This window comes from Gymnoscopelus microlampas, assembly GCF_963454915.1.
Source record: "Gymnoscopelus microlampas genome assembly, chromosome: 3".
Lineage (NCBI taxonomy): Eukaryota > Metazoa > Chordata > Actinopteri > Myctophiformes > Myctophidae > Gymnoscopelus > Gymnoscopelus microlampas.
In genome coordinates this window covers 11,796,872-11,817,245 of record NC_139940.1, presented here as the reverse complement: position 1 = coordinate 11,817,245, position 20,374 = coordinate 11,796,872, and the positions used below count along the sequence as shown (strand labels likewise).

Genomic DNA, 20,374 nt, shown 5'->3' with positions numbered 1-20,374 from the left:
AAATTATATGTATTTGGCCGCGGACCCCCATCAAAATATGTTGTTCCAGGGACCCCCCAGAAGCAAAGATTTGAGTTAAAAATGTTCGCTTTAAAAATATATATATATTCAAAGATTTTCACACATTTTCACAATTTTTCAAAAATAGCAGATCTACAAGCTCGTAGCGCGGCACTCGGTGCCGTGCTATGAGCTTGTATATCTGCTATTTTTGAATAGCCCAAAGTGTAAATTAATGCGTTTTAGCTCAAATCTAAAAATGACACAGTTCCAGGTCTTAATGGGTTAAAACTCGGTGCCGCACTATGAGCTTGTATATCTGCTATTTTTTAATAGCTAAAGTATAAAAGGTTAAAGTGGTTCAAATTATTGTGATGCTATATTAACACATGCCTACTGCTAAATGTTACAAGATGGAGGTTCTTCTGGAACACTGACGAGCACAGTAACAACGACTGCCAGTGTCATTAGTCTATCCCTGGAACCAGAGAGATGGATCACGTTGCCGCAAATAAGCGGCAGTGTTTGTTTTAGCCAGATTAAAATGTCAGACGGGTGGAGGTTTACTGCATAGTAGGGAGATTGGAGTTCAAAAGTTCTCAGGCGGTCAGACTTTTGAACTACAATCTCCCTACTAGGTAGTATATGAACTTGGGAGGTATGCATTAGATGAGATGAACTCTATGGATGAATTTCGTTCAGTTTTTATCTGGTTATGCTTGTTTTTTCGTATCTCATGAATTCTTCTAGGTTTTAGGATGTATTTATTTAGATTGATACAGTAGGCCTATTTATTTTGCACTATGTATTCTTTTTACTCATTTTTGTTGTCTTTAACGAGGAGAAAAATAATCTTGTTTTTTTCTTTTCTGAAGCTGCTTGCAGATGGAAAACAAACGACACATAAAGCAATCTTGATCTTGAATCTTGGATATGATTTTTAAATGCTTCATACTGCCACCCCTGCCTGGGTGGCAGTCCCCATATTTGTTGGCACCAAAAGCAGGTTAAATGAAACCCCACAGTATATATATTTTATCGTAACCTTTATTTATCTAGGGAAGGTTTACTGCTCTCATTCAGCGGTGCCCTGGTTCACCTTCATACACTTACTCACATTCACACCTGGGAGCTGCTCGGCACAACCACCGTCTTCTAATGTTGCCCACTAAGCGGCTTAACCCATTAATACCTGTGGACGATTCTACAAATATGTCTTCTAAATCCTAACAGTTTTCTGAAAAAAACGTGTGTTGTTATATCAGTGGTGCTCAAACCTTTTAATGTCAAGGACCCCCAAAATTATATGTATTTGGCCGCGGACCCCCATCTCAAAATATGTTGTTCCAGGGACCCCCAGAAGCAAAGATTTTAGTAAAAAAAAGTTTCCTTTAAAAATATATATATATTCAAAGATTTGCACACATTTTCACGATTATGAGCTTGTAGATCTGCTATTTTTTGAAGAATCGTGATATATATATAGCTAAAATCTAAAATGACACAGATGCGTCCCCGGTGTTAATGGCTTAACTGGAGCAGCTAGGGGTTAAGAGCCCTCCTCAAGGGCACCCCCACCCGTATAGTTGTTGGCCTCCATAACTACTGAGAGAGTTACTACGAGATACTACTGGGACAGACAGACAGTCACTCATTCACATCGTCCCCCCCTCCCCCAGACTATTTGGGGATTTGAGCCAATGACCCACTAGTTACAACCTGCTTCTCTAACCTTTAGGGCACGGCTGGCCCACATCTGTGAATGAATGCTGCCGTATTTGTGTCGGCGCTTCCTGGACTCAACTTATACAGCAGACCCACCCAACTGGAGAAAAACACAAACACATTCCAGAGTCCCACTTATGCAAAATAAATGTTTTGCTTGTTTGTTTTAGATCAATTATTTTTTCATGTCGATTCATTGATTGACTTCTTTTTTTGTATCATCAAAATAAATTGCTTCTCAATTATTCGATTAACCAACATGAGAAAGTGGTTTCGATATATTTCCGGTCAATTGCCCAGCCCTATCACCTCCCATGTCGGCTTCACACTTGCGAACCCGGCCAATGTGTTTGTTGAGCCAAGCCCAAGGCTCCGTGGAGTTATGGAACCCATGGAACTTCAAAAAACCAAAGTTATGAACAATTGTGAAAATGAAAAAAAATAACAGATAAAAAGTGAACAAAAATAAATTGATATTTGAACGAAGGTGACGAATTCTATGCTGCAGAATGATCTATAGGGAGAGTCAGCTCGAGAGGTGATTAAAAGGGTTCGGAGCGCCCTTCACCCGCATGTCAAAATAAACATTTAATGAAGCGCAAGCGAAAGTGCACATCACTGTGGATGGTTTCACGCTCTGTCAGTTCTCAGAAAACACTTAGCGTCCGTCTTACCTTAAAATGCTTTAAGCAGGGTCTTTAGCACGGGCTAACTGCCTACCCGGTTGACACTAAATGCCATTTGATAACAATACGCGAGTCTAGACTCCAGAGCTCAGCTGGAGGGTTCCGTGCCAAAATGGCAGCCATTAACATTTTAAGACGCAAGACACTGTGCACCTTCCTGCCTGGTGAGCTTCCTTCCACACCGTGGGAGGCGAGCGTCAGTTTGCAGAGGAAGAAATACACCCCTCTAAAATGTCAGGGGGAGGAGGAGGAGGGAAATGGAGTGGCGGAGGTGGGTGGGTGGGTATTATGAATCTGTCAGCGGAGCTATTACCTCTTATCTGACCTATTGAAAGATGTACGGCGTTATTTCCCAACGAAGTGCCCCCACGAACTGCGATTCAGCGAACACCTCCCAGTCCATAATCACACACTTGCGTTCCCTTAAGTGACTTTATTGTCCCCTCACTGCGGAGAGATACTCGCCGTTCCTCGTGCACTTTAACCACTTAAACCCTTAGTAAACTGGACCCGAGTTGGCTCTGTACTCTCCCCCTACAGCAGTGGTTCTCAAACTTTTTCATGTCAAGGACCCCCAAATTGACACTTATTAGAGAGTGTACAAATGGAACCAAATGGACCCTAACGGGTCCATTTGGTTCCATTTGTACACTCTCAGAGTTACAGAACCATAAGGGTCCATTTGGTTTCTATCCATCATTTAGCTGGGGACCCCCTGGAACCCCCTCAAGTACCCCTGGGGGTCCCCGAACCCCACTTTGAGAACCAATGCCCTACAGTACACCAAATCTCTATGTACGAGCTCACAACAATAGCAGACCTACAAGCCCACAACGGGGGTTCCAGGGGGTCCCCAGCTAAAGGATTCATTTGTACAAATTAATCCTTTAGCTGGGGACCTAGTACTGTATACTAGTGAGTTTGTATACTCACTAGTTAAATTAACACTGAGGATTCTACAGTGTAGTTAGGGATCCATGGCCTAATCAGGGTACAGGTTTACTGTGTGTATACTGTAGGTGATAATGTGCAGCTTTTTCCTAAATTAATCTGGTTGTCGGTGCAGGTGTATGTGTGGTTGGAGTGTTGGACAATGGAATGAATAGGGAAGTACAGTGTGCCGTTGTGTGATTAAAATATGCAAAGGCCAATGTGTGTGTGTGTGTGTGTGTGTGTGTGTGTGTGTGTGTGTGTGTGTGTGTGTGTGTGTGTGTGTGTGTGTGTGTGTGTGTGTGTGTGTGTGTGTGTGTGTGTGTGTGTGTGTGTGTGTGTGTGTGTGTGTGTGTGTGCGTGCGTGCGTGCGTGCGTGCGTGCGTGCGTGCGTATGTTTTTTAAATTATCATTATTTATGTTTTTAATTAACCAGTAAAAACATTGAGACATTGGGTCTCTTTTACAAGAACAATACAATGTATAGTATCTGTTTACTGCACCTACTTAATTGCAATAGATTGTGTGCGTGCTCTGTGCGTGTGCTTCAAGATAGCCGATCTTGTAGATATAGAGGCTTTTTTTTTGCCGCACGTTCCCCGCAGAATAGGGATGCTGCAGGGTTCAAGTGGTTAACAGAACATTGTTTTTTCTTGTTCTTTTTTTCCCCCTGTCAGATTGGGATCTGGTACTCCAACAACACACTGGTCATGAATTCCACCAGCCTGGACATCAATGTGTCAGAGACGCTGGCTAACAAGACCCTCATTGTCACCACCATACTGGTAAGGTCACCGCCCCCCCGTCACCACTGTCACGCTGACGAGGTCGGAGCTCTCTGCTGGTGACTGGCAGGGGGTCCCTGTGACCCAGCTCAAACTGTGCCTGGGGTCTCTCTCTCTCTCTCTCTCTCTCTCTCTCTCTCTCTCTCTCCTCACTGAACTGTCACCGTGGCTGTCATTGGAGCTGATAGGAGGCTTAGGAATCCCCACTGTGTCACTGTGTTTGAACAGTGAAGCACAGCTCTGTCTAACCCCCCGAAACATGTCTCCTCACAGCCGCCATGTCATTGAGGTCACATCTGTACTGCTGCTATGTCATTACATACTGTAGCTATGTGTGTAGCTATGTCATAAATACTGTAGGGGTGTGTGTGTGTGTGTGTGTGTGTGTGTGTGTGTGTGTGTGTGTGTGTGTGTGTGTGTGTGTGTGTGTGTGTGTGTGTGTGTGTGTGTGTGTGTGTGTGTGTGTGTGTGTGTGTGTGGTGTAAAATAACTGAGTACATTTACTGAAGTACTGTACTTAAGTACAATTTTTAGGTAGCCTACTTTTACTTCTACTCCACTACATCTCAGAGGCAAATATTGTACTTTTACTCCACTACAATTATTTTAAATTATTTTGATTAGTTACTTTGCAGATATAAATGATTACAAACATACATTAACCACTTTAGCCCTATTTTATGTCTAGGCTATTTGAAATAAATAAATATAGCAGATATACAAGCTCACAATGTGTCGCATCGCGACGCGTTGTGAGCTTGTAGATCTGCTATATTTGTACATTTATACATTAATACATTATATATATATAGTGTGTGTGTGTGTGTGTGTGTGTGTGTAATTGCATAATGTGTTGGTGTTATGGGTACTGCACATGAGGGAGATGCGGTGGTACTGTACACAATGCAGCATGAGGACCATCAGCAGCACTGAAGTACCATCAGCAGCAGAGAATGTCCTCTCAGCTGTACTGTAATAGAAGGTGAAAAGAAGCTATATCAGCAATCGTCCCCAGGAGGCCGTAGTTTACAGTGGTTTTAGAACAGCTAAAGGGGTGTGTTGTTAACACAACGCACAGCCGAGCACTCTTGTTTCCACCCAGAATGTATAGAGCTCAATATTGCGGTCAGTGACCTTTGTTCTGCCCTGTCCCAAGAGAAAATAACGTCCGGGGCGGCCGTCTGGGTGGTCGAAGAAGACCTGCGGACCCATCATAGGTCCATCGGGCTGGAGGGAGGTTGAGGTGCGTTAACGGCCCAGGCAAGGCGACGGACGGTCCACGGAGATATGCAGGATAACCGGCAGCTTATTCTGGTCGATTGAATATCAGGACAGTTGAGACCAAAACGTGAAGTCACACTGACTAGACCATGAAGTGTCGGAAGCCCCCTGGTCGCCTGAGTACTTTGCTGGAGTAAGAACGTTATAGGTTCAGTGTACTCAGAGTGAAGTGTGACAGGAGGCGTAGCGGGAAAAGCTGCTGTGTTGAGCTTGGTGAGTCGCCAGCTGTTGTACTGTGACAGATTCAACAGGGATGCCAGCAGCTACAGGTTGGTCCTGGGTAGGGGGCTGCCTGCTGAGTCCATGTTCTGGCCTACTAATCTGTCAGGGCGGCAGAACAGATAAGACTCAACATCAGGTACATGCAGGCAGAGAGAAGAGAGTGAAAACAAATATCCACTCAGACACAAGAGGGGGGGGTCTAGAATGGTGGTCAAAGTAAGCAAACAGTCTGAACCATAGAGTTATAATATATCTAGAGAACGGTCGGAGAGATAAGAGAACGGACGGCCCCGCCTCCACCTATTCATTTCAATGAAGTTGCTCACCCAGCGTATGAAGCACTCGGAAGTAACCTCGTCTGCCGCATTTGAGCACCAAATTTTGGTGCCCAAATGCGGAAGACTTGAGCACCAAGCAGACTCACTAGGGTTTCAAACATAGATATATAGAAACCTAGATACCTCATTGGCCTCTGCAGTTCATTGGAGCGACCTGTATTGCGGCCGCCATTTTGGAGAAGGCAAGCTTCCTGACTATTGGCCAATGACAACGCGTCTTTTCCGGGACTTGTCAGAATCTAGTTGTATAAACATATCCCGTTATATTTTTATACAACTAGATTCTGCCAAGTCCCGGAAAAGACTCGCTGTGATTGGCCAGTAGTCAGGAAGCTTGTCTTCTCTAAAATGGCGCCCGAGATACAGACGCCTCAGAGCCGGAGGATGCGTCTACCTTTATATGTCTAGGGTTTCAAACGGTAGAAGCACGCGCGCAGTATCGTTTTAAACCACCGCGGGGCGTTCTGGGGGCTTGGCTTGGTCTGAACATGCTACAGCACACAGGGGACAAGAGCAGCGGTAAATCCGGGTAACAAGCAGTAATCAGAAGCCTGGTAGTCAGATAGAAAACAGGTTATCCTTGAGCACAAAGTTTGGAAAACGTAACCGATCTGATTGGTAGGCTGACTAGTGTGGCATGAGGCCACATATAATACTGAGGCTAATAATGTGTGGAAATGGAAACAGGTGTCTGGATGGTTCGATCGGCTATTTTCACTATTTTCAACGGACACCCAACAGTGACGATATAGGGTTTAAGTGGTTAACGTCTTCGGCTCCCACGTGGATGATGGCTGCGGATGCTGAAGTAGGGTTTTCACAGAGCAGTGGTGCGATGACGGAATTTATCTCCAGGACTTTGGCACCAGGCCAGCAGAGAGGTTCACGGCTTTAGGCAATGCGACATGGTGGACCATGGATGAGCTCACAACATGCGCAGAGGTTGGCGCAGCATGAGAAGAGGGTGATTTGCGAATAGAAGGCCTCCAGCAAGGCCATAGATGGGGCAGAGCAGGCGTTTGACACTCTTAACCCATTGAGACCGGGAATGCATCTGTGTCATTTTAGATTTCTTTGGCTATTCAAAAATAGCAGATATACAAGCTCATAGCGCGGCACCGAGTGCCGCGCTACGAGCTTGTAGATCTGCTATTTTTGAAAAATCGTGAAAATTAGTGCAAATCTTTGAATATATATTGTGTAAAGCAAATTTTTTTTACTCAAATCGTTGCTTCTGGGGGTCCCTGAACAAAATATTTTGAGCTGGGGGTCGGCGGCCAAATACATAATTTTGGGGGTCCTTGACATGAAAAAGTTTGAGCACCACTGATATAGAAACCTACGTTTTTTCAGAATACTGTTGGGATTTAGAAGACATTTGTAGAATCGGCTTCAGGTCTTAATGGGTTAAACTGCTGGTGTTTACCTGTGACAAAAAATCAATGGCTCTGGGGCAGAATTAGCTCGGAATTTTGGCTTTGCTCCAAGTTTGAGACACAGTTTCCTCACACAAGACTGGCAGGGCGAAGAAGGTAGGGTGGCATCAGAAGCCCAAAATAGGCAATCCTCCCAGATACTCAAGACACCCACAAGGGCCGATACTGTATGTGTTTGGCCTGGGCCGTGGCGAAAGTTGTTAAAACTTCAAATAAGTTTGTCCTTCTTCTTGAGTTCCACCTGCAAGCAGCAGATGTCCTTTCTTTTTTGCTGCAGCGACCGTGAGAATGGAAGCTGGCAAGTGGCACACTGCACACATCCATCTGAATTCACAGCCAGCCAGCTTAGCCTTCAGGCTACAAGCTAATGCAAAGCCAAGCCAACAACAGCTGTCGGCGAACCGCAATCCAGCAATCAAGTTAAATGTTCAAGTCTGTACTAATCCACGACAAGGGTAAAATATAACGATTATACAATTAAAAACACAACCTTGGACCTGAACGAGTTCTCAGCCTGGTCACCTGTCCACAAAATATCAGATTAACCTCTTAACCCATTAAGGCCTGAGTTTGATTCTTAAAATGTTTTCTAAATCCTAACAGTTTTTTGAAAAAAATATAAAAAAAAAATTTTCACGATTTTTCAAAAATAGCAGATCTACAAGCTCATAGCGCGGCACTCGTTGCCGCGCTATGAGCTTGTAGATCTGCTATTTTTGAATAGCCAAAGAAATCTAAAATGACACAGATGCGTTCCAGGTCACCAAAAATAGCCAATCTATAACGTCACAACACAGATCGGCTAGTTTTGGCTAATGTTCCTCCCAGAATATGTAAATAAGTGGTTGAAAACTATTCATTTCATGACTTTACTTAGGATAGGGTGTTGACTGATGGTTATGTTTTTAGATCCATTAAAACACCATTTTCTGTCTTTTTGGGATAAGGATCACCTTTGATTCCTTCCACCGTAGTTTGCCTTCTAAATGTGCCAGGACATAATTATTCTCTGCAGGGAGTTGTGATGTATCTCGGTTTCTGCACTTTGGCAACACTGACTAATTAGAATTTGAAGGAACTCTTTTTTTTATCTTTAATGGTTGTATCCCCACAATTCCTACTTGATCTGTTGATCTTACTGCAGCTTCTCAACCTTCTGAATGTACAATGTATTACAATAGTTGGCAATGTAATAATAAAATGCTCATCGCCCTCAATGTACAAAATATTCAAGCTAGAGCTCCCCATAATGTCATTAAGTCCTGTAATTGCATGCATCCCATGAGTTTGTGTTGATAATATCGTTGCTGCCTCCCTGCTTAATTGGCACTCAGAATCAAGGGTTGAATTGGGAGTTAAGTCTTAACATTCTAGCATCATGTCCAGGGGGTGTACCGTTGATCATTGGTTCTCAAAGCGGGGTCCAGGGACCCCCCATGGGTCCTTGAGGGGGTACCAGGGGGTCCCCAGCAAAATGAGTTGCCACTGCCGTAGATACATGTACATCAAGCTGCCTCACGCTAATGAAACAGGTAATAGGCACCAAGCATATACCACTTCCTGTATTCACAAAGACATTTAGCTGAGCGGAGAGGGAGACAGGGGGAATACCTCGGTGGGTGTTTGATCCTACGTCATCCTAATGTTACATGTGGGCTGAGACAGAGGTGCAGTTCAGGGGTTCTCAAAGTGGGGTCCCCCCCCCCCCCCCCCCCCCCGGGGTCCAGGGAGTCCCAATCAATATTTGTTAATATAGCATAAAAATAGCCATACTATATTAAAGTATGGCTATTCAAAAATAGCCGATCTACAAGCTCACAACGTGACGCATCACAATGTTGGCTATTTTTGAAATATTTGGAAAAATCTTGACAAATTGTGAGAATCTTTTCTTTTCTTATATCTTATTTTATGGGGGGTCCCTGGCACAAAATATTTTCAGACATACCTACTGTATCAATTTGGGGGACCTTGACACGAAAATGTTTGAGAACCACTTTTTGAAAAACATTTTAAAAATAGTTCAAATAGATGATCTAAAAGCTCACAACATGTCCCTGTTGATCGGCTATTTTCACTGTTTTAAAAGGTTTTTCAAAATAGCAAAATATGCCAAAAAAAGTTACAACTTCCCTCTCAAAACGCTGTTGTGTCTCTCGTTGTGCTTTTCAGGAGAACCCGTACGTAATGCGTAGGGGCAACTACCAGGACTTCCAGGGCAACGACCAGTACGAGGGCTTCTGCGTGGACATGCTGAGGGAGCTGGCGGACAGCTTGAAGTTCTCCTTCAGGATCAAACTGGTGGACGACGGGCAGTACGGAGCTCCTGAACCCAACGGCTCCTGGACCGGTATGGTGGGAGAGCTCATCAACAGGGTGAGTTGGTCACGTCGTCTCTCATGTCTCCGTATTCTAACTTTTTGTGTTTTCTTTTCGTGAATTAACGTCCCTACTTGATCATACTACAGTCAGTGGCGTTCCCAGGATTTACATTTAGGGCAGGCGAGATGTTTTGGCCATTATCTGTGGAACGGAAGGTCCAATCTGCTCAGTTCGAAGCTTGTTTTATGCGTGACTTTGAGGACATTAAGCACGCAATGACACCTTTTTGGGTTATTTGTTTTTTTTAGGGGAGACGAGATCTTAGTCTTAGCCACTGACTACAGTGTCACACAAAAGCGTCAAAAGTAGCAGATCTACAACCTCGAAACGCGGCGCAAAGCAACGCGTTTTGAGCTTGTAGATCTGCTGCTTTTGATGCTTTGATTTTGAATCCTGAAAAGCAACAGTTTTGCCCATACAGTATGAGGTTTCCACCCGACAGAGACGATATTCAGTGTACACTACAGCAGGGGTTCTCAACCTTTTCAGGCCGCGACCCCCAAAATAATGATATTATTTCCCGCGACCCCCCGCGTGCACGCGCAAAGGTTATTTAATTATAATAGGCTATTTGATAATTGTTTATTATCAAAACATTTTCGCAAAAAGTGGGTAAATTGAGTAAATTAACTGATAAAACATGAATTAATGATAACATAAAAAAATATTTTGTTAAAAAAAAAAAAAAAAAAAAAACTTTTTTTTTTTGTTTGTTTTCAAATTCACCAAAATATCTGGCGACCCCCCCCAAATTATTTGGCGACCCCCCTGGGGGCGACCCCCAGGTTGAGAACCACTGCACTACAGAACGCACGCACGCACGCACGCTCACACGCACGCACACACACACACACGCTCACACACACACTGTAGCTCAAAACCCCAACTCTGCAGTAACTCTTCCAATGTGTGAAATTGCCCTCAGAGGGGAATAAGATTCGTATCTAGGACAAAACCTGACTTGATAATTCCCCAAATGAGAGTGGTAGAGGTAGCATTGCCTAAAAGTGCCTTATTTGCTCTTACCATAACATAACTCTCTCTCTCTCTCTCTCTCTCTCTCTCTCTCTCTCTCTCTCTCTCTCTCTCTCGCACACACATGTCTCTCTCGCACATGCACATGCGCACACACACACACACACGCACACGCACACACGCACACGCGCACACACACACACACACACACACACACACACACACACACACACACACACACACACACACACACACACACACACACACACACACACACACACACACAGCGTCTGTGTCTCTCTCTCTATCATCTCTCTGTCCAGTCAGTCCCACTGTGTATGCGTTAGGATCTCCAGTCTGGGCTGTCTAATGAGAAGCCCCCTTGCTCTTAATTACCATATGGTATACTTCAATTACCAGACTCTGCTCCCTATGTGGAGACCTGCCACGCTGTGTGGCTCCCCATGCTCTCTCTCCCTTTCTCTCTGATCACTCTCTCCCTCTCTCTCTCTCTCTCTCTCTCTCTTTCTCTCTGATCACTCTCTCCCTCTCTCTCTCTCTCTCTCTCTCTCCCTTTCTCTCTGATCACTCTCTCCCTCTCTCTCTCTCTCTCTCCCTTTCTCTCTGATCACTCTCTCCCTCTCTGCCCTCTCTGTATCACTCTGTATCTTTCTCTCTATCTCTCGTTTTTTCTGTGATCTCTGTATCTCTCTCTCTCTCTCTCTCTCTCTCTCCTCTGCCCCCGCACCCCCCATCCACCCCCGCTGGCCTGATGATCACCCAGCTCTCATTAGCGGCCCGTGTTCATCAATTAGCGCTTAACCCATTAAGACCGGGAACGCATCTTCAGTATGTCATTTTTAGATTTTTTTTGGGCTATTCAAAAATAGCAGATCTACAAGCTCATAGCGCGGCACCGAGTGCCGCGCTATGAGCTTGTATATCTGCTATTTTTGAGGAAAAAATCGTGAAAATTAAAATGAAAAAATATATATTTTTAAAGCGAACGTTTGTAACTCAAATCTTTGGTTCTGGGGATTCTACAAATGTCTTCTAAATCCTAACAGTTTAAAAAAAAATGTATTTGGCCGTGGACCCCCATCTCAAAATATTTTGTTCCAGGGACCCCCAGAAGTTGTAACAGAGTTAAAAATGTTCGCTTTAAAAAAATATATATTCAAAGATTTGCACAAACTATTTTTCCAAAAATAGCAGATCTACAAGCTCATAGCGCGGCACTCGGTGCCGCGCTATGAGCTTGTATATCTGCTGTTTTTGAATAGCCAAAGAAATCTTAAAATGACACATAGATGCATGCGTTCCCGGTCTTAATGGGTTAATGGACGAGACGTGAGGAGAGGCAGAGAGACCACAGACCTGAGTGGATGTGTACAGGTGGAGCAGGCCTCCCCTGTGTCACCTCTGTGCTCTGGAGTCATACACCTGGTCGCTGTGTGTGTGTGTGTGTGTGCGTGTGCGTGTGCGTGTGCGTGTGCGTGTGCGTGTGCGCGTGCGCGTGTGCGTGTGTGTGTGTGTGTAATACTTTGTTGTGAGGGTTGAATCATTTTGTTTGCTGGGTGTTGCGATGGGACAAAAGTGATCATTTGCTGTGAGGCGCCCGCTGGCCTGGCGGTCCGTGCTCATGCCATGCACATATAGGCTCTGATGCCTGACAGCGTGTCGCGGGTTCGACTCCCGTTCCCGACAACCTTCGTCTCTCCCCTTCTCTCTCCCTGTTTCCTGTCTATCTCCTGTGCTATCAATAAAGGCAGAAGAAGCCAAAAAAATATCTTTAAAAAAAAATTATATAATATAATATAGATAATTCGCCTCTTCACGCATACTGTCAATCAATGTACACACAGTATGGAAACAGTACCGAATTACAAAGTTTTAATCTAGCACTTGTATGTGTGAAAATAAGACAGATTGAGCAACTACTGTACATGTTTCTATTTCATGACAAAAATGTGTCGATCGTTTACAATCAAGCTGTCGAAAACACACACAACGAGCCTGTGTTTTTTCCCTTCCCCGCCGACAGCTGTACTTCCCAGGGATGACTGAGCAGGACCTCCCCGCTCGGCAAGATGTCAGGGCGGGAGTAAATAACACATTGTGTTGACTTATAGCCCATTAAGACCGGGAATGCATCTGTGTCATTTTAAGATTTCTCTGGGCTATTCAAAAACAGCAGATATACAAGCTCATACCGCGGCACTAAGTGCCGCGGTATGAGCTTGTAGATCTGCTATTTTTTTTTTAAATCATGAAAATGTGTGCAAATCTTTGATTGTACATGTTTTTTAAAGCACACCTTTTTTTAACTCAATTCTTTGCTTCTGGGGTTTTTTACAAATGTCATCTAAATCCTAACAGTTTTTTTTTTTTTTTTTTTCATGTCAAGGACCCCCAATATTATATGTATTTGGTCGTGGACCCCCATCTCAAAATATTTAGTTCCAGGGACCCCCCAGAAGCAAAGATTTGAGTTAAAAATGTTCGCTTTAAAAACATATATATATTCAATGATTTGCACAAATGCTCACGATTTTTAAAAAAATCTTAAAATGACACAGATGCGTTCCCGGTCTTAATGGGTTAAATACCCATTCAGGGGCTTGTTTTATTTATAGGCACATATAACAGAAAATGTGCACAGAGACCCCTCCATTGTTAATTTACTGGTGTTATTTACCGTAACTCTTGGAGTCTACAAATGTAACCAAGTGGACCCTCACGGGTCCACTTGGTTACATTTAGACACTCATTGACTTTGTATGTTCTGTAATCGCGCCTTTTCGAACAAATATTTCCATGGCCGGTGGGAACACACCTGTAGGATTACAATTATAGGAAAGCATTCAGGTTGAGGGTTAGGGTTAGGCATTTCAGGCAGAGGTTAGGCTTAGTGGTCAGGTGTTAAAATTACACCTGATTTATACTCAGTTGGTGGGGGCACACCGAAAATAGCAGATCTACAAGGCTGGCTTAAGTTGGCATAGAATTTTAAAAAATGCCCCTCATAAAATTCATAGAATCGCTGTCTTAAAATGTTGATGTCTTCACAAATATGGTAATACAAACGTGTGGTGGGCGTGCGTGTGCGTGTGTGCGTAAAGGATAAGGATAATTCCTTTTAACAGGTTGTTCATGAAAGTCCTTGCGGTCTTGTTTCCAATGATGCGTGATGATGCGTGTGTGTGTGTGTGTGTGTGTGTGTGTGCGTGTGATGTGCGTGCGTGTGCGTGTGTGTGTGTGCGTGTGCGTGCGTGTGCGTGTGCGTGCGTGTGTGTGTGCTAGCATATTGCCCCATTCTCCTGGCTGTTGTTAGAACAGAGCAGATCTTGTCATTTTCCATCGAACAGGTGGATCACACCATTTCCACCAAACACATGGCTCTCATCTTACCGATTAACTGGCACAACATCAACAGAGTGCTTTTCTATTTTCGTAGGCTGCTCTAACCCCACTTCTCTGTTCTCTGTTCCTGTCTCTAACACCCTCTCTATTCTCTCTGTCCTTCTTTCTCTCTCTCTCTCTCTCTCTCTCTCTCTCTCTCTCTCTCTCTCTCTCTCTCACATTCTCTCTCTCTCTTTCCATCATCTATCCATCTATTCATTGATTAGAAATTGATAATTCAAAATATGCTCCTCATTGACTTACATTGTACGCTGAACAGCTCTCAAAGTCACTTTTTCACCACATAAACGAACGCAAACCAAGTTGATTCAATATAGAACATCACCAAACCCAGTACTGTTTATAATAATGTTAACTTCCTGTTGATTTTACTATTTGAAGATCCGGATCCGGATCCGGATCTTCTTAATAAAAACGGCAAAATCAACAGGAAGTTAACATTTTTATTAAAAAAACAAACAGTACTGGGTTTGGGTTTGGGTTTGGTTCTATATTGTCTTAATCAACTTTGATTGTGTTCATTTATGTGCTATAATAGTGACTTTGAGAGCTGTTTCAGCGTACAATGTAAGTCAATGAGGAGCATATTTTGAATTATCAATTTCTAATCACTGGAGCAATTATTTTTGATTTCTTGTCCACATTTGGAGTTATATCATTGCAAGGTAACTACACAACCCAAACCTCTACCAAAGTGGTCTTGCCCTTTAACCACTTTAGCCCTATTTTATACATAGGCTATTTGAAAATAGCCGATCTACAAGCTCACAACGCGTCGCGATGCGACGCGTTGTGAGCTTGTAGATCGGCTATTTTCAAATATCTGGTACTTTTACTTTTGGTACTTTAAGTACATTTTGATGCCAATACTTTTGTACTTTTACTCAAGTAAATTTTTAATTCTGGACTTTTACTTGTAACAGAGTATTTTTATATTGCTGTATTAGTACTTGTAAAGCATTTGAGTGTTTTTTCCACCACTGCTTATATATATATATATATACTGTATGTGTCTCTCATTCCTTCCCTCTCTCTCCCCCCCCCCCCCCCCCCCCCCGTGTCTGTCCATCCCCACAGAAAGCAGACCTGGCCATGGCACCGTTCACCATCACGTCCGCGAGGGAGAAAGTCATCGACTTCTCCAAGCCCTTCATGACCCTGGGGATCAGCATTCTGTACCGGGTCCAGCTGGTGAGGCTCGTCCGTCGACCTATTTAAAGTTCCATCTTCTGGGGGGGACCGCCGGCCGTGCTGCCTCTTGAGGGTCCTCACTCCTCCCAGACTGGATTGAACACCCGTGCTTCATGCTCTGGCGGCGTTATTTCACGGCTCCCTCCAGGGGGGCTGTAACACAGATTAAGCCAGAGATGGAGGGCTCTGATTGGGGTTATACGACTGGATGTAGCGGCAGAGATCAGGGCTCATTTCTTTGATGCCTTAACCTATTAAGACCTGGAACGCATCTGTGTCATTTTTTTGATTTGAGCTAAAAACAACAACATTATTTTTACACTTTTGGCTATTCAAAAATAGCAGATCTACAAGCTCATAGCGCGGCACCGAGTGCCGCGCTACGAGCTTGTAGATCTGCTATTTTTGAAATATCGTGAAAATGTGTGCAAATCTTTGAATATATATATATTTTAATGCGAAGATTTTTACTCAAATATTTGCTTCTGGGGGGTCCCTGGAACAACATATTTTGAGATGGGGGGGGGTCCGCGGCCAAATACATATCATTTTGGGGGTCCTTGACATGAAAAGGTTTGAAGCACCACTGATATAGAAACATACGTTTTCCAGGAAAGTGTTGGGATTTAGAAGACATTATTGTCGAATCGGCTTCGGGTCTTAAGGGGTTAAGTTGGCGCGGTGCGTTCGGTTTGGCAGAGGTAGGCTGTGTGCGTCCATACAGAGCTTACATTAGCTAAGAGGAGCACGTGAGGAATTACACCGGGAGGTGATTAGCTTTTATGGTCGGATACCTGACATGATGGACCCGATCTCATTGCTTCATTTAGGATTGGATTTTCCCGGCGGTTCCATTCCCCTGACGGAGCTCATTTATAATGCTCAGACTGTACTTGATACGCCTATATAGGCTATATCGTCGCGGTCGGGTAAAAACCTCATATGTCTCTCTATATGTTTCTGTGGAGTTTCCATGTTCTCACCATGTCCCCTAGGACAGGGGTTCTCAACCTTTTCAGGCCGCGACCCCCAAAATAATGATATTATTTCCCGCGACCCCCCGCGTGCACGCGTGCGGTCCCGTTTGCGCGTGCGAGCGGTCCCGTTCGCGCACGCGAAGGTTATTTAATTATAATAGGTTATTTGATAATTGTTTATTATCAAAACATTTTTGCAAAAAGTGGTTAAATTGAGTAAATTAACTGATAAAACATGAATTAATGATAACATGAAAAAACATTTTGTAAAAAAAAAAAAAAAAAAAAATGTTTTTTTTTTTTTTTTTTTCAAATTCACCAAAAAATCTGGCGACCCCCCCAAATTATTTGGCGACCCCCCCTGGGGGTCGCGACCCCCAGGTTGAGAACCACTGCCCTAGGATAGGTACCCTCTAGCTCTGGTCCATAGCCTTGAAGGAGTTCCCGTTAAGGCTGTGGGACTTTCGAGCCAATGCGCACGCACCCATAGGCTGCATAGCCTCTCGTCTGTAGTAAAAAGAAAGAATACACTTTCGCTACTCACCAAAACAAAGACGGTTTTATGGAGTTGAAAACCAACTCTAAGTGGGAACACTCTGTCTCTCTTGTCAATAGAAAAATTCTATTGACCGGATCTGTAGAGGGCAGAGCGGAGTAACAAAATGATCATTCCGGTGAAATATTTATTGGCCAAGAAGTGTATTTTAGAAGTGAGGTTGGGGGCTCAGAGTGTTCCCACTTAGTAGTGTTGGCTTTCAACTCCATAAAACCGTCTTTGTTTTGGTGAGTAGCGAAAGTGTATTTTTTATTTTTACTACAGACAAGAGGCTATGCAGCCTGTGGTGCGTGCGCAAAGACTTGAAAAGTCCCATATAGCCTTAAAGTGATACAATGCAGGTCCACAAATAACGAATTGTTTGATACTATCTGTGGATTGTTTCTCTTAGCCAGTGGAGCTTTAGTTACCATGAGCTGTGTTTTCTTTTGCTGTTGTTTTTCGATCTTCAAATCCTACAATCTCTTAAAAACAGCTTGAGATTCCTTTTTGTCATTAGCGCGGTAGTTCCTGGCCAAACAGGAAACCGGTGCATTGTTCGGTCAATAGCCCACATAAAGTTGTCCTTATTGTGCAGGTGTACACGTTGTGCGGGTCATTTTATTGTATTCTAGACATCTGATCCCTGCCTACGCACCTGTCTCTGAGCTGATCAGGTGTGCATAAGATCTAGCCTTTTCCTATTTATTATTATAGAAAAAAAGATAAAACTAGTGAAAATAGCAGATCTACAAGCTCACAACGCATCGCGACGTGTTGTGAGCTTGTAGATCTGCTATTTTCACTAGTTTTGTGTGACACTCTTGTATGATGAAGTAGGGAATTCTTTTACAAAAAAATACATAAGTCTCCCGCAGGAGACGCGTCTGAAGCCTGTCCTGTACGGGAGTCTCCAGGATGAGGATGATGATGACATAAAAACTTTAAGCATGGAGATACAAGGTTTCTGCCCGACAACAACGTTATACTCTAGTGGTCTAATAGTACCTTTGCATGCATACAGCATAACATCGCTGTGGGGGGGAAACCTCCTATCTACGTCTTTGAAATGTCAATGTTTTTTTCGTAAATGAATGGCACAGGTTAACTTACACTAAGAGATCGTGACTAAATGAATTACATCCACTCGAACACAGGTTCTTTTTTCCCCCCCAGTAACGGCTTCTGACATACAAGGTTTCTGCCCAACATCGACAATATCAGCGAGATGCCTTTCACTGTGGCTATATTCAAGATTCAATATGACTTCATTCGTCCCCAGGGAAATAAAATCTTGGACATACCCTACCCTACTCCCACATAAAAATACATACAATTACAGTGCAGTAACAGTCACAGGTGCATAACAAACCATCCCTCCTTTTGTTCTGTGTATTCTGTAGGAGATTCATGGATATAGAGATCTGTTCCTGTGTTTCACCCTATAGCGTCGACCTGATAGGAGCAGTTCATATTCTAGAGGATCATTTTATGCTATAACCACTTTCACATTTCCTGGCATCCCTATTTTGGGCATATTGTTGTAGGTGAAAATGTTCAAACATTTTCAGTTTTTGGGTTGGCTGCGGCTGCGGTTGGCTGCGAGCTTACGACCCGTTGTGAGCATGTAGATCGGCTATTTATGACATTTTCTGAATAGGTTTTAAGTGGTTTTCTGAAACTGCATTGCTGTGTGGACCACTCTTTTTGTGTGATTATACCTTAACTGATATTCTAACCACTTCAACCCTATATACTCAATTTACTGGTGTCTCCCATGGTTCTATACATGGTCCACTCCTATTGTCCCTGTACACTAAATGTCTTCACCGAAAATAGTTGATCTTTAGCTATTTTCACCAAATGTTCGCCCAACGATATGGGCGCTAGGGTTCATGTGGTTAACACAAACCAAGCTAAGATTCCTAGCACGACTTTAACTCTGCGGATCCCCTAGGGATCCCGGACCCCCTGTTGAGGATAAATGGAGCTCACGAAGAATTACATGGGATAACACTGAGATTGGATCCGGTTTCTGTTGCTTAGCCTACACCATTTTTAGCCGGGACTTTGATGTTATATCCTCACACATGCGCATATTCACGTTGTGAATCTATGGCTGTATGTTAGCATGGTCCTATAGTGAGAATAGGGCCTAACAGACAGTGGGCAGCTTTGCATTGCTAATGATGAGGTTTTTGGCATCAGGCCAAGCAGAGCTGAGCAGAAGCACTGTGAAGCAGACCGTTTATGGACTGTTGTAGCGTTAGAGCTGGCAAAGCACAGGCAGGGAGGGACACTGCTCCCCGCTGGTGGAAAGGGGGACTTTCTGCTGTGATGTTGGTGGACCCTTCTTCTAACCTATCTGTCTATAGCAGTGGTTCTCAACCAGTGGTCACCACTTAGCTTTGGCTATTCAAAAATAGCAGATATACAAGCTCATAGCGCGGCACCGAGTGCCGCGCTATGAGCTTGTAGATCTGCTATTTATGAAAAATCTTGAAAATGTGTACATATCTATATATATATATTTTTTTTTTAAAGCGACCAAAACTCAAATCTTTGCTTTTGGGGGTCCATGGCACAAAACATTTTCAGATGGGGTTCCACAGCCAAATGTATATCAATTTAGGGGTCCTTGGCATAAAAAAGGTTGAAAACCACTGGTCTATAGGCTTTATACCTCCTCTATCTGTCTGTCTGTCTGTCTGTCTGTCTGTCTGTCTGTCTGTCTGTCTGTCTGTCTGTCTGTCTGTCTGTCTGTCTCACTGTCTCACTTGGTCTCTCTCACTTGGTCTCTCTCTCTCTCTCTCTCTCTCTCTCTCTCTCTCTCTCTCTCTCTCTCTCTCTCTCTCTCTCTCTCTCTCCCTCCCCCTCCCTCTCTCTCTCTCTCTGTGTACCTCTCTGCCTGTGTGACTCTATCATGTTTTATTCTGTTTACTCCTCCCTCCCTTGTTTCTCTCCACCTCTCCTTCACCCCTCCAGGGACGGAAGCCGGGCTACTTCTCCTTCCTGGATCCCTTCTCTCCTGCGGTGTGGCTCTTCATGTTGCTAGCCTACCTGGCTGTCAGCTGCGTCCTCTTCTTGGCTGCAAGGTCAGTACGCCGTACTGTACTGTACATTACATCACTGCTTCTCAAGGTGGGGCCCGGGGACCCCCCGGGGGTCCTTGAGGGAGTTCCCGGGGGGTCCCCAACAAAATGAGTTTATGTATAGCATCAAAATCAAGTTTAACCATAGGCATAGGAAAATAGCCGTTCTACAAGCTCACAACTTGAGCTTGTAGATTGAGATTGTAGATCGGCTGTTTTCAAAGAATCTTCAGTCGTTGTCGATCTGCTTATTTTCTGCGAAAACCTTCCCCACGATGAGGATGCTGGGGTTCTCTAGCTTGTAGATCGGCTATTTTCGGCAAAGAGGGGGAAAAAGAGCAGACCAAGTACAGAGTGAAAGTATTGTATTGACATGAAGTCGTTAAATGTCTGAAA

At 43.8% G+C, this 20,374-nt stretch overlaps 1 protein-coding gene across 2 annotated transcripts in view; it reads left to right on the top strand.

Moving 5' to 3' along the window:
* grik5 (glutamate receptor, ionotropic, kainate 5) overlaps positions 1-20,374 on the top strand; it is a gene marked incomplete at its 3' end in the record, with an annotated part of 104,079 nt that overhangs the window by 62,759 nt on the left and 20,946 nt on the right. For both annotated transcript variants that reach the window (XM_084053281.1, XM_084053280.1), the window contains exons 10-13: positions 4,019-4,126; positions 9,576-9,779; positions 15,261-15,374; positions 19,872-19,981. In XM_084053281.1, the coding sequence (XP_083909407.1) occupies positions 4,019-4,126; positions 9,576-9,779; positions 15,261-15,374; positions 19,872-19,981 (536 nt within the window). The remainder of the gene's footprint in view (positions 1-4,018; positions 4,127-9,575; positions 9,780-15,260; positions 15,375-19,871; positions 19,982-20,374) is intronic.